This window comes from Lampetra planeri, unplaced genomic scaffold (assembly GCF_965212315.1).
Source record: "Lampetra planeri unplaced genomic scaffold, kcLamPlan1.2.h2 scaffold_125, whole genome shotgun sequence".
Classification (NCBI taxonomy): Eukaryota; Metazoa; Chordata; class Hyperoartia; order Petromyzontiformes; family Petromyzontidae; genus Lampetra; species Lampetra planeri.
The window spans coordinates 120,368-143,825 of NW_027613965.1; the positions used below are offsets into that span (position 1 = coordinate 120,368).

A 23,458-nucleotide genomic window follows, 5' to 3' on the forward strand; every position below is an offset into this window, starting at 1 on the left:
TGACACATCTCATCAGCCACATGGCTTTCTGGGGAGTTAATTTCAGCAGCATTGGTTCATATTCTTGGTTATTTCGGTAAAGTCACGTAGCATTGATTGGTTCGGTACAAAAACAACCTCTGGGTCGGTTTCACATTCAGTGTCTCTCATCAGCAGTAAAGTTTTGCTTGAACCATTTTGGGTGAACTGCCGGAACATCGGAAGCCAATCCAGGAGGGCAAATATGGTCCTGCAAGGGAAGGAGCACTGGCACCATTCATGTGTGGATGTTGAACTTCTTTCGCACCGTACGTAGCCAACCGCGCGAATCGGAGGTGTGGGGAAGGACAACAAACAAATGAAGTTCTAAAGAAATGAATTTTCAATCTGGATGATGTACACGTGCATAGCTCCAGTGGTTTCCTAATATCGAGAGGAAGAGCATTCCAGACGTCCACAGAAGCGCATCTGAAAGCGGGCGATGCGGTGACCGTCTTTGTCCGATGGGCATCCAAAAGCCGCCGCTGCGAGGATGACCACCGCCGGAGTTCACGTGATGGTGGTGGTTTATACTCCTTGACGAGATCAGCGAGGTGTTGTGGTTCCTGTGTGGCAATAACTTTGTGTACAGCATCAACTGGGCCCACCAGTGCATGGCTTGCTGCGAATCACGGGAGGGTCCACGATGCTACTGGTCAGTCGCCCTCCAAAAACAACGAAGGGCGGAGCAGCGACGCTCACAACAATGAGCGGAGCGCCGGGCTGTAAAATACAGCGATTTGGCACAGTAGGGGGCACAGGTGGTGTGCATCTGCCGGTCATCTCAGTCAGCCGACTCATTGCACCCAGGTCTGTCCCGTGCCCTCCTGTCAGCGAGCCTTCGACACTTCATATGGCATCAAAGTGCATCTGACCTGCCACAGGTGACGTCGCCCTCACTTAGTATTGGTATTGGTACTGTGTTGAACTTCTTTCGCACCGTACGTAGCCAATCGGAGGCATCCGCAGGCGGGAGGGACGCGGTTCATTGATCTGCCCCGAGCGATGACAAATGATGGACGGCACGCTGCGAGTGAACTTCGCGAGGCAATCGTCTTCCAGAATTACGCGTTGAGAGTATTCGACTGCTCTACATTTCCACACGATAAGCCACTTCGTTGAGCTGTCATTTGTGATAGTGAGGGCGCTTCTGAAAAAGAGCGACAGTAACTCAGTGGGCCTTACCTGGTAAAATAAAAATTCTAAAAGTGGATTCGTCTTTCGTATGGCATCTACAATGTCACATTCAAGGCGGTCAAGCCAGGTAACCGCGTCAGGAGAAGCGGAATGTATCACTGTGATGTCTCCTTCATAGTTGTGGATCGGGCATTGCAATAATTACATGTTGTTATGGTCTGTTGTGGAAGACCACAATCGCACATTGGAGAGTTTTACATTTTCCATTTGTGCATCAGGTATCTGCATCTGACATGGTTTGTAGGACACGGTTTAGAGTGGACCATGAGCTTCGTGGAAGGTCAAAACCTGGGATCTCCTGCGTTGGGTCTTTCACAACGTGGTGTTTGTGAGCTCTTTGAAACCCCTATCACACGTGTTGAGATTTCTCAAGCCAGCTTTGGCCGGCGGTATCAGTTCGAAAGCGATATTATAATCCTTATTTATCCTGGAGGAATCCGATGAGCCGTGAAGTTATTTTTCATAGTATGTCTCCAGTAGGTGCACGGGATCAGAAAGTTGCAACAAATATTCAAAAAAACGATCGGAGTGCAAAGTAATTGTAAGGCAAACACATCACTAAAATAATAAACACTTGTATTTAACTAGGTAAAGCCCTTTTCAGAAGCTGCCTGGCCACAAATGATAATTCAACGAAGTGGCTCATCATGTGGAAATTTAAAGCCGCCAATGGTCGAACTTAACGAGGTGTTTTAATTTCAAACAGTTGCTGAACAAAAGCCCAAATCGCCAAGCGGTCAGCAACAAACAGCACCGTTATGGAAGTGCGTACACGTATGTTTAACTTATTTCGCACCGTACATAGCCAAACGTGTTAATCGGAGGTGAAGTTACACATGAGTGTAACGTCGTAAATTGAATTGAGCAAGGTTATGTTTTGATGGCTGGGGGCTGGGAAAGCAACAACGATGATGATGTAAAGAGGGAACTCCAATGGAAGAACAGTGCGAAGTATGAGCAGGAGGAGCGAGGTTGACCTACAGTGGCAAGACGCGAACGAATGGATGGCAGCCAGTGGAGAGAACGTGCGTAAGAGCACGTCCACCACGGAGACGGAACGGTGAAATCAGCTCTTGTGTGGTGGAGGCCTTAATCCAGCAGTGGCAAGATCATGGCTGATGACGACGACGGAGTCGATTGCAATCGATCCATGGAACTGAATCGATACGACTCTTGCAGGACCTATTTGTGTCGCCGCTGCCCATTGGTCAGCAAGCGTTTCCGCCCACTGATCTCTAACCAATCAGCGAACGCGACTCATCGGCGCTCTCGGAAGTGGGCGGGCTCAAGTCCGCGCATGCGCCCAACGCCCTTCCTTTCCCTTTGGGATCCGGGCCGAAGCGGCGCCATCGCGGGGAAGCCGAGTCCTCGGCAACCATGGTAAGTGGCTCCCCGCGGCTCCTTGCGGCTCCCATATCGTGCAAATGGCAGTTTCCCCGCACCGCCCGTGCCTCCCCGCGTCACGTCGCCGCAATCCACCGACTCCCGCGCGGTGGATGGCGACGGATGGTGACGGATCGCCCTAGGCCCTACGCCGGCTCCCCGCTCCTCGCCTAGCCGCGCCTCCCGAGGCAAGAGGCCGCCTGGTGGTCGTTGGGCAACTCGGGCTGCAGCCTCCGGGGGTGGTTGGGCGCAGTGGCTTATACGCACGTAGCGTAAAGTTTATGTATTTTTCTGCGAACATCACAGGCCTTGATTCGAGTTTACGTGGGTTTGAGCCCCGGGGCCGTGAGAAAATATCCGTCCTCGACGGGGTGTGAGGCCTACTGCGAACACATGGCTCTCGGACTGGGCCGTGTTGGCTTATTAAATGGGCTTCTGAGGCTCCATTATCCACAGCTCCCCCGAGGGTCGGCTTGCGAGACTTGGAACGGATGAATTTGTCGGTGAGCATTGCTAAGGGGTCAGAGCTCGCAAGCCAAGCGGGTGCCGAGCCTGGTTATAACGACGCTTGAATTGGAGACCTCATTAAATCGGCAGCTGATACCTCGCGGGCAACGTTAGGGGTACTGACCACATCTATTGTACTCCACTACTATGCTCCCCACGCCTTTACCGACACGAACCCACGTGGTCAAGTTTGGTCGCGCAGCGCATCCACCATTTTCAGCACGTGGGGGAGGGGGGGTCTCGAGCGCGGTTGTGGGTTTGCCAACAAGTTGCACGTGTAAAACATCGGGTTGAACCTGATGCTACTTTACAAATAAAGTATGTAGAAAGAAAATAAATAATTACGTGACTTTACGGAAATAACCAAATAATTCCTGCAGTCACGAAAGCTTCGAATCCAGTTTGAAACGAAGTATGTTTAATCGCCGTCTTCATAATGGCAGCGAAGCGATGGGACGCGTCCGTGAGGGCGTCCACTTAACAGCGACGATTAAATCCTCGAGCGAGTCGAGTGTACACGTGCTACGGCGCATTATTACCGTGCAGGGTCGTGAGAGATTGAAACGGTTTTGGGCGAGCCCTTCATGCAGTAGCGGATCAGGAAGGCCTCGTCGCTTAGAAAATCATGGTAGTTGTGACGATGGAGAGAGTTGGTCGAGGTGTTGCGTGCTGAAGTGTGATGGTGCTTGTGGTGGTGATAGTTGTGGGAGATGAGTGGCTAGTGTCTTACCCAGTTTTTTCTCCAAATTACGCATTATATAATTCACATGAATCGCAATTCACTTTTACAAGCACGGTTTTCCACGGGTTTGTTAATTCCACTGCACCGGTGCAGGTTATCCGTGTGAGGATGCAGTGATGACGGTTGTTTCTGTGTGCACTTGTCCACTATGCAGAAGGGGTTCATAAAGACAGTGAAGAGCAAGGCGTACTTTAAGCGCTACCAGGTCAAGTTCAAGAGGCGTCGTGGTGAGTTCCCCTTCGTACTCGCATCACTTAAATACACTTACCACGATTTCATATCCATTTGCGCTGAGACAACTATCCCTTCGGAGCTGTCACACACCAATGCGATCCTCCGTGTGGAGGCTTCAATCTATCACACAGTTACTTTGGAATCTTCGAGTGATCTCTGGTCCACACCTTAGAGGTCATCATTTTCCCACCCACGCTGCTGTACAAGGGGTAATGCTGTTCGTCGCATGACGGTCAAGCTGGAATTTAAACACAAAGTGCAGAACCAACTTTAATATGGGGTTCATACTCTAGATTTAATATGGGGTTTTGTACAGTCATTCCTGGCCACCAACCCATCAACTTGCTACACTTAACCTGATTTAGTCGCAACCACGTCTGGCTAAAACCCAGATTCGAACCCAGGATCTCAGCGGTGTCCACTCAGCTCCGTCAGAGCAGAGTCGATCAACTTTGAAATGCATAAATAGCGGTGTCTCACTCGCTCGCCACCTCTCACCCACAAGTGACGCCGACATGCACTCTACGGCTTCCACCCCCTCCTTGCCCTGCCCCCTACCTCCCTCGCTCCCCTCACCCCTCGCCCTCACCCCTCCTCCACTCCCGACCTCCACTCACTGCTGCCTCCTCTCGCTTCATCTGTTCCCCCGTGTCCCTTGTTCCCTCTCTGAAACAGAGGGAAAGACCGACTACTTTGCACGCAAGCGCCTGATCGTTCAGGACAAGAACAAGTACAACACGCCCAAGTACCGGCTGATTGTGCGCCTCACCAACCGTGATGTCATCTGCCAGGTAGGAGGGACGGCCGCCTGTGGCTGCCCTTACTGGGGTGGTGGCGGGGGGGGGGGCAAAGTCGGGTACTGCGGAGATGTTAACTACCTCACCTGGTATACAGGAGATCGTGGGTTCCGACCCTTACGCCTACTCTATACATGGAGTTTGTGTGTTCTCCCCGTGGTCGGGTGGATTTTTCTCCGGTTCCTCCGGGTTTTCTCTCCACGTTTATATAAACGCGCGTTTAGAGCATTTGGCTGCGATAAATTTCCACGTTATAAGCCACTTCTATCATTTGTGGCCAGGTCGCTTCTGAAAATAGCTATTTAGCTCGGTGCGCCTTACCTGGTTAAATAGAATGGGGTGGCAGAGACTTAATAAGACAATGGGTCCTCTGGGACAGCGTTAGAGAAATCGTCATTGGTGGCATTCCCCATTTCTAGAAAAATCTCGTTGCCCAAAATCTGATGGAAGCTCCCCCTAGTGGGCAGCTGGGTCAGCAACTCCAGTCGGGGTACGCAAGGCGGAGCTCGCCTCGACTGCCTCACGTTTGATACGGTGGCGGCGTTTGAGTGGGACCTCGGTATGGTGGTGTGCTTGGGCTGTGTAATCAAGTGGCTGTGTGGCGTCGTTGCGTGTTAGCAACGCTCTGCTCTCGCATGAGAGCTGCTTTGAAACACTTGATGACGCTGGTTGTTTCCCAGCGAAACGTCGTACAACGTTTTCAACGTTTTGCTTGGAGTTTGAAACATTCCTCTTAATTTGGCTGATAAACCCACTCGATTGCGAAATGTTCCCTTGACGTGACACCTCGATTTAATTGGCTCTGTCGGGTGAAGTGGTATTAAAAAGTACATGCCGACACGATGCAACCCAAAATACGCTAATTATCAACCATAGTTACACTTTATTTCGTATCATTCATCGCTTCGTTTTTGTACAGTGTACCTCGTAAGCTGTGTTTTTGCGTCGTACCCATCATGGCATTGTGTACATGGTGCGTTGCAGGTGGCATACGCTAAGATCGAGGGCGACGTGATGGTGTGTGCCGCCTACTCGCACGAGCTCTCCAAGTACGGCATCACCGTGGGACTCACCAACTACGCCGCCGCCTACTGCACCGGCCTGCTGCTGGCGCGCCGCGTGAGAGCCGCACCCCACCGTGCAGCGCCATCCTCGCCGCCATAGCGCCGATCAGCACCGTCGCCTCCCCCCTCTTTCCGTACCACCAGACTACCCTCACCACCACCATGACCTCCCCATCGCCTGTCCTCTCGCCTTGCCATCAGACGTGACCTCACCGTCATTCTTCGCGTCTGCGATCCCAACGCATGGCGATCTTCACCATCGCCTACCCTCTATAAAAACGATAAACCATTTTTTCAATAAATTTATATTTTATCAGATAAGGCCCACTGAGCTATACAGCCCTTTTTCAGCGCACTGCCCTCATCAACACTGCCCACCCATTGTGTCAAATCCAGCTCTTTCCCCGATACCTCCTGCAAGCCCAGCCTAGCCGGCGCCGCGAGGTGATGACGTCCTAAATCTGAGGAGACTCAAGTTGGTCCTTGGTCCCATGCGCTGATGCCAAACCATCAAGACGGGTCTGATCACGGCGCCGCTAGTGCCCTGGGGGGAAGGAAGATTATGGTACCTTTCTGAGCGGGGTGGTGGGTGCGTAGGCTTAGTGGGTGTTGTGGGGGTGTGTGTGGTGCATGCTTTCAAATTTGTGTAGTCAAACTTTTTTTTAAGAGACCAGGATAGGAGTCTTGTTCGCACCATTAACCCAATTTGTTAAATCGACAAAATCAGAAAAAAATTAAATGTTACAGGGATGAAGCTAATACACATCTGAGTAAAAACATCTGTCAGCGTGAAACATTTTAAATATTGCACGAACGTAAGTCAATGTTGAATTATAACTTCCCTGGAGAGCAATTTTTATTTGCGCAGATTGTACCGTAGCTGTGTGTGTGGGGAGGCTCGAGTTTGAGGGCTACGGTCCCCAGCGTTCGTGCGTCTGCTGCGTGCGTTGAGCACGTGCGTGGTTCCTCTGTTCCATGCTCCGTTGTGTAGTCTTGCATGCTCCCTCACCTCCGATCAGCACGGTTGGCTACGTACGGTGTGAAAGAAGTTCAACAAACATGCATACTGCTGTGTATCTGCTATGTTCAATGCACGTCTGGTCTGTCTCTTGAGTGCATGTGTTCGTTTGATTAATTTCTTTTGCACGATACGTAGCCGACCGCGCTAATCGTAGGTGCGGGGTTGTGTGTGGGTCTACTACCTGTGTGCGTGTGCACGTGTACCTGTGTTATATACACGAGTCTGTTTTGTGTATTCAGTGCACGTGTACCTGTAGTGTGTGTGCGCTCTGTACTTGCACTATATATGTCTGTTGTGTCCAATCGGTGTGTCTGCTGTGTGTGTCTGCCTGTGTTCAGTTTCATGTCTGTCTATTCGCACCTCCGATTAGCCCGGTTGGCTGCGTACGGTGCAAAAGACGTTCAACATACATACAATGCGTGTCTGCTGTCTCGTGTTCTCTGTCCACGCCGTCTGTGTTATGGCTGTGTTTAATGCGTGTCTGCCATGTGAGCTCGCGCATCTATGCGTCTGTCCTATCCATTCGATTCGCGTCTGTCCGCACACGTGTGTCCGTCTAATCCGGCCACCGCTCCGTCGCCCGTCCACCAGCTGCTTGCCAAGCTGGGCCTGGACAAGGTGTACGAGGGGCAGACCGACGTGACGGGCGATGAGTTCAACGTGGAGAGCGTTGACGGCCAGCCCGGCGCCTTCACCTGCTACCTGGACGCGGGGCTCACGCGCACCACCACCGGCAACAAGGTGTTCGGCGCGCTCAAGGGCGCCGTCGACGGGGGCCTCTCCATCCCACACAGGTGGGCACAACTGCACACCTCCACGCCTGCACGCCCAGTCTGCACACCCAGCCTGCACCCCCAGCCTGCACACCCAGCCTGCACCCCCAGCCTGCACCCCCAGCCTGCACCCCCAGCCTGCACCCCCAGCCTGCACCCCCAGCCTGCACCCCCAGCCTGCACCCCCAGCCTGCACCCCCAGCCTGCACCCCCAGCCTGCACCCCCAGCCTGCACCCCCAGCCTGCACCCCCAGCCTGCACCCCCAGCCTGCACCCCCAGCCTGCACACCCAGCCTGCACACCCAGCCTGCACACCCAGCCTGCACACCCAGCCTGCACACCCAGCCTGCACACCCAGCCTGCACACCCAGCCTGCACACCCAGCCTGCACACCCAGCCTGCACACATTCTATACCTCTCTTCCCCCCACACTCTCCAGCTGCTGCCAGCGATTCAAGGAGCGGGTGCACGGGGAGGTTGCAGTTGCAACGCGGCTCAACAGATGGATTTACTTTGTGTCTGCTCGTTGCACTTGAGGATCGATCGGCTCCACCTTCGCCGGTGCCACGTGAGCGTCTAACGCTCGTACCCCACGTGACCATCCTATTTGTGTTGAGCCGTGTCGGTTGGTGGAGGGTTCTTCACAACGCCGCCGCCGCACATTATTTGGTCGCATCGTTCGGTGTCCTGCACCAAGAATCTGTTGTGAACGCGTGACGTTGGCTGCGACGGGTTTGCGCTTGAGCTGCGACCGCCTTTGTTGCCGTTGGGAATTTGACCCTGGAGGGAAACCTGCCCACGTTGATAAAAACTTATCGCAGGATTGGACAATTAAAGAGGATAAATTTTGCCAGCCAAGGCGATGTCATCTCGCACCTTGTGCGTAGCTGTCCGGTCCTGGGCTTCCCCGAGGTCGACTCAGCCTTAAACGAGTCCCGGGAGCCGTGCGTTTTAGTAAACATCGTCACCGGGGGACACCACAGTTTGGCAGGGCATGTGCGCGTGGTACCCCGCGCGGTTGCGGCCTTCGCAGGTTGCCGCTCGCTTGACTGTACTTTGGCGGTAGCGAGATGTTAACTAGCACGCCTGGTATATACAGATGGTCGTGCACTGGATCCCAACCCTGACGCCTGCTGTATATTTAGAGTTTGCATTTCTCTCCCTCTCCCCGTGGTTGAGTGGATTTTTCTCTGGGTCCTCCGGGTTTTCCCCCGCATTTAGCAATATGCATTGAGAGTGTTTGGCTGCTGTTAAATGACAAGCGGCTTTGTTGAGATATCATTTGTGACCAGGTCACTTATGGAACAAGCTATACAGCTCACCTTGCCATCAGACGTGACCTCACCGTCATTCTATTGCGATTCCTTCGCGCCTGCGATCCCAACGCATGGCGATCTTCACCATCGCCTACCCTCTATAAAAACGATAAACCATTTTTTCAATAAATTTATATTTTATCAGATAAGGCCCACTGAGCTATACAGCCCTTTATCAGCGCACTGCCCTCATCAACACTGCCCACCCATTGTGTCAAATCCAGCTCTTTCCCTGATCCCTCCTGCAAGCCCAGCCTAGCCGGCGCCGCGAGGTGATGACGTCCTTACTCTGAGGAGACTCAAGTTGGTCCTTGGTCCCATGCGCTGATGCCAAACCATCAAGACGGGTCTGATCACGGCGCCGCTAGAGCCCTGGGGGGAAGGGAGATTATGGTACCTTTCTGAGCTGGGTGGTGCGTAGGCTTAGTGGGTGTTGTGGGGGTGTGTGTGGTGCATACTTTCAAGTTTGTAGTCGGTTAACTCTTTTTTTTAAGAGACCAGGATAGGAGTCTTGTTCGCATCATTGACCCAAGTTGCTAAATCGACAAAATCAGAAAAAAATAAAATGTTACAGGGATGAAGCTAATATACATCTGAGTAAAAACGTCTGTCAACGTGAAACATTTTAAATATTGCACGAACATAAGTCAATGTTCATACGTACATACACAACAGCCTGTGATAGAGGCTGTACAACACCAGTCAATGTTCATACGTACATACACCACAGTCTGGTAGAGGCTGTACAACACGAGTCAATGTTCATACATACACCAGTCTGTGGTCAAGGCTGTACAACACGAGTCAATGTACATACACAACAGTAGTCTGTGGTGGAGGCTGTAAGTGGCGGCGGTGGTTTGTGTTTGTTGTGCAGCACCAAGCGATTCCCGGGCTACGACTCTGAGAGCAAAGAGTTCAACGCGGACGTGCACCGCAAGCACATCCTGGGCGTGAACGTGGCGGACTACATGCGCTCGCTCATGGAGAACGACGAGGACGCCTACAAGCGGCAGTTCTCTCGCTACATCAAGGGCGGAGTCGTCCCCGACATGGTGCGCTACTTGGTCACCCCCCCCCTCCCACACATCCGATTATCGCGGTTGGCTACGTATGGCGCGAAATAAGTTCAGTGTATGTACACCGCCAGCGCAGTGGGTCCACTCGGGAAGCGTCGCCCGTGGTTGGGGTTGGACGCCGTGGTGGCAGGATGTTAACTACCTTGCCTGGTACGCAGGAGGTAGTGGGGGCTATATTCCGTGTGTCTCCCCGTGGTGGTGTCAATTTCTTCCCGGGTCTTCCAGTGTTCTCCACGTTTAGAATAGAAGCGTTTAGAATAAATTAACTGCTGCTAGAACATTCCATCTGATAAGCCACTTCATTAAACGATCATTTGTGGCCGGGTTGTCTCTGAAAGAGCCGTATAGCTCAGTGGGCCTAACCTGGTAAAATAAAATTTTTTTATAGTTTAGTTTTAAATAATGCTGCTGTGTAATGAGGGTTAGTGTGAGGAGGCGGTGGCGAGGTGGTTAACCCTGCTGTGTAGATGGAATGTTGGGTGTAGGCTCGTGGTGGTGATGTTGAGGTTGTAACCCCGCTGTGTAGGTGGAGGGGCTGTTCAAGAAGGCTCACGAGACGATCCGAGAGAACCCGGTGCACGAGAAGAAGCCCAAGAAGGAAGTGACGAAGAAGCCCAAGAGGTCTGAGTGGACGCCATCACCACACAACCACAACTACACAACCACCACCACACAACCACCACCACACAACCACCACCACACAACCACCACCACACAACCACCACCACACAACCACCACCACACAACCACAACTACACAACCACACAACCATCACCACACAAACACAACCACCACCACACAAGCACAACTACACAAGCACAACTACACAAGCACAACTACACAACCACCACCACACAACCACCACCACACAACCACAACTACACAACCACCACCACACTACACAAGCACAACTTCACAACCACCACCACACAACCACCACCACCACCACACAACTACACAAGCACACGGATTCACAACCACACGGCTGCACAATCATAATCACACCATGGTACAGCTACACACACAGCTGCTCAACTTCACAGTCGTACGTGAGGAGTGTAGCGTGGTGGTGGAAGGGATAGTCTGATGGCAGGGTGAGAGGGTAGGTAGGCGATGGTGAGAATCTGCGGCGTGGAAGGGGTAGTGTGATGGCAGGGTGACAGGGTAGGTAGGTGATGGTGAGAATCGGTGTGGCGTGGAAGGGGTAGTGTGATGGCAAGGTGAGAGGGTAGGTAGGCGATGGTGAGAATCTGCGGCGTGGAAGGGGTAGTGTGATGGCAGGGTGAGAGGGTAGGCAGGCGATGGTGAGAATCGGTGCGGCGTGAAAGGGTAGTGTGATGGCAGGGTGAGAGGGTAGGCAGGCGATGGTGAGAATCTGTGCGGCGAGGAAGGGGTAGTGTGGCAGGGTGAAGAGGGTAGGCAGGCGATAGTGAGAATCTGTGCGGCGTGCCAGCGGCAGGCTGGTGCAGTAGGCGGCGTAGTTGGTGAGCCCCACCATGATGGCGGACTTGGATCTTGGCGCTTGCCAGCTCTCCCCTGCTTGCTCCTGCAAGCCCAGCCTAGCCGGCGCCGTGAGGTGATGACATCCAAGCTCTGAGGAGACTCAAGTTGGTCCTTGGTCCCATGCGCTGATGCAAAACCATCAAGACGGGTCTGATCACGGCGCTGCTAGTGCCTTGGTGGGGGGGGGGGGGTACCGTCTTTCTGGGCGGGGTGGGTAGACACGCATGTCGTGTGTTCCCACACTTTATAGTTGGCTACGTAGGGTGCGCAAAAAGTTCTACATACAATGGCAACCGCCCAGCTACATACCAGAGGTGGGACAAAGTCATTGTTATGCAAGTCCAAGTCGAGTCGCAAGTCATCAAATTCATGACTCGAGTCTGACTCGAGTCCAAGTCACATGACTCGAGTCCACACCTCTGCTACATACACAACTACCCAAAATACACAACTACCACAGCGGATAGTCACACCCGACCACACTTTCTGCAGAGCTTTGCGGTTCGAATCTGGCGGGTTGCCCTGGTCAATACTTTGGTGTGTATTAACAGATAAATACTACTTAACTGTGGTTAACGATCCCATTTACGAGTCGTTGGCCGTTGAGCAAATATGTCAAACTCAAAGAACATGACACTGCAAATGACTCGATTGGGGATTGCACACAGCAGCTCTGAGGGCAGTGGTTGATCTGGAAATGATGACTTTATCATACCTGTTTTGTAAATTAATATTTAACTTAAAATTAAGTTAGGTAAACTACCCTAATCCTAGCTGCATTAAAAAAGTTTTCCAGTAATAGCCATCACTTTGTATTCGAGATGAGTGAATGGGTTTTGTCACCAGCGATGATGGGGGGGGGCTGGGTGGTCCACGGAAATGTTTGCATTGTCAGTGGTCCATGGTGCCAAAGCGTTATTGAGAAGCGCTGCATTATGGGAACGAATGGGGTGGCAAAGTCATTGTCCACTGATACTGCCTCGTGCTAACGTTGGTGTGCTCTTGCCTCGCAGGTGGAACCGTGCCAAGTTGTCTCTGGCCCAGCGCAAGAACAGAGTTGCTCAGAAGAAGGCGAGCTTCCTGCGGGCGCAGGCCAGCGAGCCGGCGGAGTGACGTGCGCTATTGGGGCTGTGATGCTGCCAGCGCCACAGCTGCCGGCCAAGGGCAGCATGCGCGTGCTGCAGGGCGGGAGCTTGTGGTGCTGGTTGGGAAAGCATTCGTAAATGATCTAACCTTGGATATTTCAATAAAAGACACAAAACGAGGAACAGCCTGAGCTGGGTTTTGAGTGGCTTGTTTTTATTTGTGATGCCGATTGCACAGAGATGGAACTGCCCCTCCCCCCACCTGGCCCACCCCACCCTCACCCCACTGGTGAAGGAATTCAACATCAACCAGCCTCGTCCCCTGCACTGTCCGTCAGGGAGTGCTGCCTCCCTTGGCTCGTGGACACAATTGTGCAAAGGGTGCCGTGTAAACTGCAGCTGTGTGGGAGGGGCTACCCTGGGGGTGGACGGTGCCCCCCAGTGTGGGGCTTTACCAGCCGACCCCAGAGCGAGTGTGGTGGTGGGAGGTAGAGGGCTTAAACAAAAGCTAAATAAATATTTAGGATCAAGTATGGGATGCAGCAGGGCTTGTAACTGCACCTCGCACAACCCGCGTCGCGATGGTCGAGCTGCCTTGCTCCTACCCAATGCCGCGTGACTGGTGGTCATGCCACCAGGGGGTGGGGGTGTGCAAGGGGCCCGTGTGCCCCCCTCGACTGCAGTGGCATTGAAGCGCTTCAAACGAGCACAAAATTTAACGCAATTTCAATGGGTGGGGACCGTGTGGTGGTTCCTTGTAGTGGTTATTCACTTTTTTTGTTTTACACATCCATGGAGCCCCCCCCCCCAAAGTTAAAATTGGAGATGGGGGACCCTTTGTAAATGGGGACCCTGTGAGGGGGTGGCAAGAGGATTGATTGTGGGGAGCAAGCCGAGATCATCACAAAGCCGTTGCCCACCAGCTGCTCAGTGTTGCAGTCCATCCTTCATCGGTGTGCAGAGGACCAAGCAGCAGCAGCAGCTGCATCGTCGGTCAGGAGAAAGTGTCCTGACCTGTACGGCCGCGGGTCCATCCCTGCAAAGTAGAGTCTCCTGATCACTTGGCAGAGATTTCCTTCCAGTCTCCACATCCACATTTCTGTAGAACTGCCTTTGAAATTGAGTTTGACCTCCCACCCTGCTGCACCTCCAAATAACACCGGTTGGCTATGTACGGTGTGAAAGAAGTTCAACAGACAGACTGCTGCCGGTTCTTTGCAAACCAGCCCCCACGAAACTGCCACCAGCCAATTGGGCGTGAGCCACACTTGCCAGAGTACAGGGCAAGGGGCTGGGGGGGGGGGCTGCTCTTGCCAAAAGAGACATCCCCCCCCCACACAGCCTCAACAGGCTGTTGGTGCTTCTCGCTAGCAGCACCTGTGAAGGCCGCATCAGGGGTGAGGGGGTGGCCAGCACCACGCCCGACCGCCTTTGTCTCCCCGGTGGCAATTTTTACACCGCACCAGGTAATCATTTGAGGCTGAGTCGACCGAGGGGAAGCCCAAGACCAGATAATCATCACTGATGTTGGCCATGAGCGGGTATTGAACTTGGGCCGCCGGGTTCATAATGCGGCACGCTAACCGCTACACTTCTGGCTCCCCACGCAGCCTGACAGCGCACACATACTAATTAGAAGCGCAGAGTTGTCAGGGTATTCATTTCAGCCGGATAGGTGACCCAGAAAACATTGACATGCCCGGCACACCACGTCCAGTATACCTCGCTCTAGGCCGTGGCTATTGTCACATCCCACCCTGCTGCAGTATTTGACCAGCCAATCGGGGGGGGGGGGGGAAGCTCCGTCAGTAATTTCGTGCCAATGCCCGAGGCTCTTGACTGCACTGCCTGCTGCTGTACTTTCAATTTCTCTGTTCATTTGCTCTTGCTGCTGCTGCTGCTGCTGCTTACAAAGCTGTTGGTACTGCTGCTGCTGCTGCTGCTGCAGGTAGTAGCTGCAAGCCCGATCCGATGTGGACCGCGCTACGGGATGGGGTGAGGAGGGGAGTGATCTTCACTGATGCTTCATTCCGAACGGCGACTTTTACAGAAACCGTCGTGGAGAGTTCACCACGGGTTGAGAGCCACCGTCGCGTCTTCGGGAGCTGGATCCTATCGTCATCGGGGGGGGAGGCGATGAGCTGATTTCTCAAGTGCAAATCCATCGCTAAGTGGTTCAACTAAATATCTCAACTTGCCACCGCACCCTCAACAGCAACAACAAGAACGACGCGTTCACACATCGACGTCCTCCCGCTGGTGCCCAAATGTCAGATCACCCCCCTCAATCCGAGTGCACCAGCTGACAGACGTGGTGCCGACTGCTCGGACTGGCAGCTGTTCAGTGGCACCGGCTGCTTGGACTGGCACCAGCTGATCAGTGGCACCGGCTGCTAGAACTAGCACCAGCTGATCATGTGGCACCAGCCGATCAGTGGCACCGGCTGACAAGTGACGTCAGCTGCTAGGACTGGCACCAGCCGATCAGTGGGACCAGCCCATCGTAGACTCCCCTTGTGTCCTGAAACACCCTCTACCTTCACATTTCTGTAGACTCCTTCATGTTTTGTTCACCGTCGGATGGCCGCCGCTCGTCTCCCGCGCGCCACCCTCACCTGCAGGCGCCACCCTCACCCGAGGTGGCCGTCGTCGTGTTTGCGGCTCGCTCGTTACTCCGCTGACTTTCCTCGCCGCCTTTACATTACTCTCGCTTTCTGCGAATCTCGCTCGGTGGGCGGCGGCGGCGCCGACGCCGCCGCGCCGACGGCGGCGTCGCCGTCACGCCTCCTTGGCGTTGGAGATCTGCTTCCAGAGCAGCGCCTTGAGGTTGTTGAGCACCAGCGAGTGGTGCACCTCCATGGTGTTGGCCGAGCCGCGCAGGCTGGTGCACACGGCCAGCTGGCGCCGCAGCTCGGCGGCCACGTGGGCGGGGCAGCCCGCCAGCAGGTACTCGGCGAGCAGCGCGCACACCTTGGGCAGGTTGGGCTGGATGGCGTCGGGGGAACAGCGGCGCGCCAGCCGGTCGCAGGCGGCGCGGCAGTCGCTGCCCACGACGCAGTCCCCGTCCGAGTCGCAGCGGCGCGCCGCCAGCGCCTCGCGCAGCGCCGCCTCGGGCACGACGGCGCCGAGGTCGAGGAGGCGGGCGTCGTGCCGCTCGTTATGGCCGAAGGCGGCGGGCCCCGCCTCGCACACGTGGAACGAGCCGTACGCGCCGTGGAACACCTCCTCGGTGAACTCGAGCAGGCCGATGGACACCTTGGCGCGCAGGGCCCAGGGCGGCGCCAGCAGGGCCCGCTCCGCCGCCCGGCTCAGCCAGGCCGGCACGACCGACGCCAGCGGCCACGGGGGCGCGACGCCGTAGAGGCGCGTGACGCCGACGCGCTCCGTCACGTAGGTGTCGCCGCAGAAGCCCAGCAGGCGGGGCGCGTGCTCGCGCTCGCGCAGCACCGCCATGAGCAGGAAGTCGTTGCGCTGCAGCAGCGCCCACGCCGACTTGGCCTCGGCCAGGGACACCTTGCCGTCGCGGTTCACGTCGGCCAGCGCGATGAGGTGCGACACCAGCTCCGGCAGGCTGGGCTGCTTGCCCAGCTTGGTCTGCGCAGAAGAACAGGAGGAGGAGGAGGCGGTGGGGAGCGGTGGCGCAGCGGTTAGCGCTTCGATAACCGGCGACACGAGCCGCCAACACCGGCGACGGTGACGCGAAGCGGTCCTGGGCCTGCCTGAGCCGACAGTCTCAAATGAGCAGCTCGTGCGGTATGTAAACATCGCCGTTGGGGAGATGAAGGTGGTTGTGCGTGGTGCCGGCCACATACCCCCCCCTGGTATGTTGTCCCAGCCTTCATAGGTGCTGCACGCTCTCAGCACTTGTCCAAAGAGTCTATGAAGGCGTTACGGCGCGATCTTTGTCTTTAATGGGAGAGAGGGTGGAGAAGATGAGGGGAAATGGACGTGAGAGCTGATGACGACGACGTTGCCGACGATCACGGCGACACCGACGATGATGACGATCAAAATTACTGTTATGACAATCATATTGATACTCAACACAATGATCGCTGTGATGATGATGGTGGTGGTGGTGAGGATGGAGGCGAGGACGGTGGGGAGGACGGTGGTACGCTGCCATACGCGAAAGATTTACGCGACCCCCTTGCAGCTGCTACGAGCTCGGCTCCTGTTCCTCGCAGCCCTAAATCACGCTTCGTCTCGCCAGTGGGTGGCGGGGGCAGGTCGCGTGGGGGCGGAAGGGGGTGGGGAGTCGCGATGCCCCAACGCGGCTGGCACAGGCTGCGGCACTGCGCCTGGCACGGGTCACCTGCAGGAAGTGCAGCAGCATCTCCTTGAACTCGTCCATGGAGGTGCCTTTGATGGGTTTGTCGAAGAGGACGAGTTCGCGCCGCGGGGACGAGTCGGGCTCCAGGTCCAGGCGGAACGCCTCCTCCAGTCCGCACTTGATCACCACGTCCGCCTTGCCCCAGCGGCCCGTGTACACCTGCCACCACACGTGTACCGCACACGCGTACAGCACACGCGTACAGCACACGCGTACCACACCCCACACGTGAACCACATCCCACACGTGTACCACACACGCTAACCACACCAAACACATGTACCACACACGCGTACCGCACACGTGTACCGCACACGCGTACAGCACACGCGTACAGCACTAACGTACCACACCCCACACGTGTACCACACACGCTAACCACACCAAACACATGTACCACACACGTGTACCACACACGCGTACCACACACGTGTACCGCACACGCTAACCACATCAAACACATGTACCACACACGCGTACCACACACGTGTACCACACACGCTAACCACACCAAACATGTGTACCGCACACGCGTACCACACACGTGTACCACACACGCGTACCACACACGTGTACCACACACGTGTACCACACACGCGTACAGCACACACGTACCACACCCCACACGTGTACCACACACGCTAACCACACCCCACACGTGTACCACACACGCGTACAGCACACGTGTACCACACACGCGTACAGCACACGTGTACCACACACGCGTACAGCACACGTGTACCACACACGCGTACAGCAGCGATGCCAGAGGGTGACGTGGGAGCGTGGCTCACCTGGCGAGTGGGGTGAGTCGACAGACAGCGCTGGAACTGCAGCGTCTTCTCCTCACACAGGGCACTGCAGGCCGATCCGGCTATTATTCCCTTCTTGTACTGATCACACTGCACACACACACGCACACACGCACACACACGCGCACACACACACGCGCACACACACAAGGGCAAGTGCTGTCAGCGAGTAGCACCTGTGAAGACCGGTGCCGCACACGGGGGTGGGTGGCCAGCCCCACGCCCGGCCGCCTTTGTCTCCCCAGTGGCGATGTTTTTACATGCCGCACCAGGTACTTATTTGAGGCTGAGTCGACCTAGGGGAGGCCCAGGACCGATTAAAATAATCGTCACTGGTGTTGGCCGTGAGCTGGAATCGAACTCGGGTCGCCGGGTTCGTAGCGCAGCGCGCTGACCGATGAACGACCGCTCCCCACGCGCCCACACACAAACAGATGCCCCTTGTCGCAGTGAACAGACTGCTGGGGCAAGTGGTGTCCACGAAAACCGATGAAGACTGGCACGGCACACCAAGCAGGTGACCAGAACCAAGGCCAGCAACATTTGTTGTTTACACATCGCACCAGGTACCCGCTGAAGGATTGGTCGACCGAGCAAAAACAACAATTAAACAGTCCCAGACCACGCCAAGATAGCACACGCAGTAGCGCTCAATAGAATGGCACATGAACATTGAACTATCGATACACAGGTCAGGCTCAAAGTTACAAATCACATTTCAAAATGTCTGCATCCAGCATGCATACGCATGGAGAGCTAATCAGCGGTAACGTCAAAACAGTGTCCCCGCTTCAACTCGGCTCCACCTTCGTCCACCCTGCTCCACCCCCCTCGTCTCACCACCATGATCTTGCAGACGGCTCCACGGCACAACTCCGTGTAGGAGGAGTACTGCATGTAGAGCACCCAGCTCCCCACCAGCACGCCCAGCCACACGAGGAAGAGGTGCCTCACTCGGAGCCCCGGGAAGCGGGTCTACAGAGACAGGCACACACAAGGGGACATGGAGACACCACCACGCCCAGCCGCACGACGAACGGGAACTTGGAAAATATTTGTGTTTTAGCCGCTAAGGCCCGCTGAGCTGTGTAGCTATATTCAGAAGCAACTTGGCTATTACAAATTATAGCTCCAGGAAGTGGCTCATCACGTGCAGCCACAGTGACTGTGACACCCACTCGTGGCCCAGGGAATCGGAGTCAACAGAGACTCGGGGTGACACGGGGTGACACGGGGGATTGCAGACAGAGCAACGGAGTCACTGAGACAGCAGACATCAGCAGTATGCCCAGCGAAACCACTCGGAGCCCAGGGAATATGAAGTGTCACACACAGAGACACACACACACCACACAGAGACACACACACAGAAACACACACAGAGACACTCACACAGAGACACACACAGAGTCACACACAGAGTCACACACAGAGTCACAGAGACACATACACAGACACACACACAGAGACACACAGAATCACACACAGAGCCACAAAGACACACACAGAGACACACAGAGTCACACACAGAGCCACAGAGACACACACAGAGACACAGAGACACACACAGTCACACACAGAGACACAGAGACACACACAGAGACACACAGAGTCACACGCAGAGCCACACACAGAGGTTCCGTTTGTTGTCCTTCCCCCACACCTCCGATTAGCACGGTTGGCTACGTACGGTGCGAAAGAAGTTCAACATGCAGCACACATTGATAGCTACAACCAGCACTCCCACAACAATCACGACAACAACAACAACAACCAGCCACCATAATGACGACAGCCGCCGTGACAACCACCATGACAACCACCATGACAACCACCATGACAACCACCATGACAACCACCATTAACAACAACCACCACCATTAACCACCACCATTAACAACCACCATGACAACCACCATGACAACCACAACCACCATGACAACCACATCCCACAAGGTAATCACAACCACCACGACAACCAAAATTACCAAGCCCACCGCAATCATCAAAATAACCACAACCCTGTAGTCCACCACTCACCCTGTGGAGTCCACCACTCGCCCTGTGTAGTCCACCACTCGCCCTGTGGAGTCAACCACTCACCCTATAGTCAACCACTCACCCTGTGGAGTCCACCACTCGCCCTGTGGAGTCCACCACTCACCCTGTGGAGTCCACCACTCACCCTGTGGAGTCCACCACTCACCCTGTGGAGTCCACCACTCGCCCTGTGTAGTCCACCACTCACCCTGTGGAGTCCACCACTCACCCTGTGGAGTCCACCACTCACCCTGTGTAGTCCACCACTCGCCCTGTGGAGTCAACCACTCGCCCATAGTCAACCACTCACCCTGTGGAGTCCACCACTCACCCTGTGGAGTCCACCACTCACCCTGTGGAGTCCACCACTCGCCCCTATAGTCCACCACTCACCCTGTGGAGTCCACCACTCACCCTATAGTCCACCACTCACCCTGTGGAGTCCACCACTCGCCCCTAGTCCACCACTCGCCCTGTGGAGTCCACCACTCACCCTATAGTCCACCACTCACCCTGTGGAGTCCACCACTCGCCCCTATAGTCCACCACTCGCCCTGTGGAGTCCACCACTCACCCTGTGGAGTCCACCACTCACCCTATAGTCCACCACTCACCCTGTGGAGTCCACCACTCGCCCCTATAGTCCACCACTCGCCCTGTGGAGTCCACCACTCACCCTGTTGAGTCAACCACTCACCCTGTGGGGTCCACCACTCGCCCTCTAGCTCCCACACGATGTAACCAATCACCGAAGCGCCACTAACCGTGCTCTCATCTTCTTGGTTCTTTCGGTAAAGTCACGTAGAAGGGAAATAAAAAAAATAAAAAAAATAAAACCTAATAAAATACAATTCTCACGACGTTTCGGCCACAACGCAAGCAGCCGTCCTCAGGTGAAGAACAGCGTCTGTCGGAAAGACAGCGTCTGAATGACGCTGTCTTTCCGCAGAGGCGTAGCGAGGGGGGGGGGGTACATATGTCCCCGGGCGCCAAGGTAAAGGGGCGCCAAAATGAGGCTTACAAACGTCACATTATAACTTATTGCGGCGGGCGCGGCAGCCTGAAACTACTGCACAAATCTACACCTCAACCTCAAAGTTGATATATCCCGCCACACACGGCCTACATGTCATGTAATTACATTTTGGTATGTGATTAAACGGGGGGGGGGGGGGGGGGCGCCAATTTTATAGTTCGTCCCCGGGCGCAAAATATCCCAGGCTACGCCACTGTCTTTCCGACAGACCTGTTCGTGAGAATTGTATTTTTATTATGTTTTATTTTTATTATTGTATTATTTCCCTTCTACGTGTTGACTTTACCGAAAGAACCAAGAAGATGAATCCCTGCAGTCACGAAAGAAGCGTTACATCGAAATGTAACCGCGGTCTCTTTCTGGGCCCAGCCTGCGCAGTCGACCGCTGTAAATCATTGCAGTCCGTGCCGTCAATAAATATATAAATATATAACTATATATGAATATATAACTATATATATAAATAAATAGTGGTACAAATCTTTGTTTAGACATTAAACCCAAATTACGTCGGGGTAAATCCCCGTGCAACAAACATCACGACCACAAGCGCCTCTCCCTCGCAACCCACCCACAACCACCACCCACAACCACCACCCACAACCACCACCACCCCACACCACCACCACCCACACCACCACCCCCCCACACCCACCACCCCACCCACACCACCACCCACAACCACCCCACCCCCCACAACCACCACCCACCCCCACCCACACCACCACCACCCAACCACCACCCACCACCACCACCATCCCAACCACCACCCACCACCACCACCCACAACCACCACCACCCACCACCCACAACCACCACCCACAACCACCACCCCCACACCACCACCCCACAACCACCACCCACCCCCACCCCACAACCACCCCACCCACAACCACCCCACCCACCACCCCCACCACCCCACACCACCACCCACCCCCACCACCACCACCACACCACCCACCACCACCCACACCACCCCCACCACCACCCCCCACCACCACCCACCACCCACACCCACCACCCACACCACCACCCCACACCCACCACCCACACCACCACCCACCCACCACCACCCCACCCACACCACCCACCCACAACCACCACCCACCACCACCCACCCCACACCCCCACCCACAACCACCCACCCCACAACCACCACCCCACAACCACCACCCACCACCACCACCCACAACCACCACCCACAACCACCACCACCCACAACCACCCCACCCACCCACAACCACCACCACCCCCCCACCCACAACCACCACCACCCCCACCCACCACCCCCCCACCCACAACCACCACCCACAACCACCACCCACAACCACCACCCCACACCACCCACCCACAACCACCACCCCACAACCACCACCCACCACCCACAACCACCACCCACAACCACCACCCACCACCACCCACCCCACCACCACCCACAACCACCACCCACACCACCACCACCCACAACCACCACCCCACACCCCACCCACCACCCACCACCCACCACCCACAACCACCACCACCCCCCACCCACCACCACCACCCCACAACCACCCACCCACAACCACCACCACCCCCACCCACCACCACCACCCACAACCACCACCCACAACCACCACCACCACACCACCCACAACCACCACCCACCACCCACAACCACCACCCACAACCACCACCCACAACCACCACCACCACCCACACCACCACAACCACCCACCCACAACCACCACCCACAACCACCACCCACCACCACCACACCCCCAACCACCACCCACAACCACCACCCACAACCACCACCCACCACCACCACCCACAACCACCACCCACAACCACCACCCACACCCACCCACCCACCACCACCACCCCACCACCACCACCCCACAACCACCACCCACAACCACCACCCACAACCACCACCCACAACCACCACCCACAACCACCACCACCCACAACCACCACCCACAACCACCACCCACACACCACCCACCCACCACCACCACCCACAACCACCACCACACACCACCACCCACAACCACCACCCACAACCACCACACCCACCACCACCACCCACCAACCACCACCCACAACCACCACCACCCACAACCACCACCCACCCACAACCACCCAACCCCCACCCACACCACCACCCACACCACCCACCCACCACCACCACCACAACCACCACCCACAACCACCAACCACCACCACCACCCCACAACCACCAACACCACCACCACCACCCACAACCACCACCCACACAACCACCACCGCACAACCACCACCCACCAACCAACCACCCACAACCTCCACCTCACAACCACCACCACCTCACAACCACCCACCCACCACAACCACCACCCACAACCACCGACCTCACAACCACCACCACCCACAACCACCAACCACCACCACCCACAACCACCACCACCACCCTGGTCGCAACCTTTCCTGTGCAACAACGCAACCACATTCACCACAACAATAACCACCTCCTCCTCCTCAACCAACGTGGAACACA

The 23,458-nt window shown here is 55.5% G+C and overlaps 2 protein-coding genes across 3 annotated transcripts in view; one reads left to right on the forward strand and one right to left on the reverse strand.

Annotated features, from left to right (window-relative positions):
• Nucleotides 1-2,372: 2,372 nt before the first annotated feature.
• RPL5 (ribosomal protein L5) lies at nucleotides 2,373-12,902 on the forward strand. Its single transcript, XM_078621990.1, has 8 exons — nucleotides 2,373-2,595; nucleotides 4,002-4,074; nucleotides 4,757-4,872; nucleotides 5,863-5,997; nucleotides 7,555-7,757; nucleotides 9,930-10,107; nucleotides 10,658-10,752; nucleotides 12,648-12,902. The coding sequence occupies exons 1-8, from the start codon at nucleotides 2,593-2,595 to the stop codon at nucleotides 12,745-12,747; spliced, it is 903 nt and encodes a 300-aa protein (XP_078478116.1). The 5' UTR covers nucleotides 2,373-2,592; the 3' UTR covers nucleotides 12,748-12,902.
• A 10-nt stretch (nucleotides 12,903-12,912) lies between these two features.
• Nucleotides 12,913-23,458, reverse strand: part of LOC144738983 (divergent protein kinase domain 1B-like) — a 28,099-nt gene continuing 17,553 nt past the window's right edge. For both annotated transcript variants that reach the window (XM_078621989.1, XM_078621988.1), the window contains 4 exons: nucleotides 18,705-18,839; nucleotides 17,847-17,954; nucleotides 17,035-17,211; nucleotides 12,913-16,313 (listed from right to left, as the gene is read on the reverse strand). In XM_078621989.1, the coding sequence (XP_078478115.1) occupies nucleotides 15,498-16,313; nucleotides 17,035-17,211; nucleotides 17,847-17,954; nucleotides 18,705-18,839 (1,236 nt within the window). In that variant the 3' untranslated portion in view covers nucleotides 12,913-15,497. The remainder of the gene's footprint in view (nucleotides 16,314-17,034; nucleotides 17,212-17,846; nucleotides 17,955-18,704; nucleotides 18,840-23,458) is intronic.

What these genes read in the sequence shown, in the direction of transcription:
- RPL5 (XM_078621990.1), top strand. An exon ending in CAAGTTCAAGAGGCGTCGTG is followed by an intron (nt 4,075 to 4,756) that starts GTGAGTTCCCCT and finishes TCTCTGAAACAG; the next exon opens with AGGGAAAGACCGACTACTTT. An exon ending in GCGGAGTCGTCCCCGACATG is followed by an intron (nt 10,108 to 10,657) that starts GTGCGCTACTTG and finishes CCCGCTGTGTAG; the next exon opens with GTGGAGGGGCTGTTCAAGAA.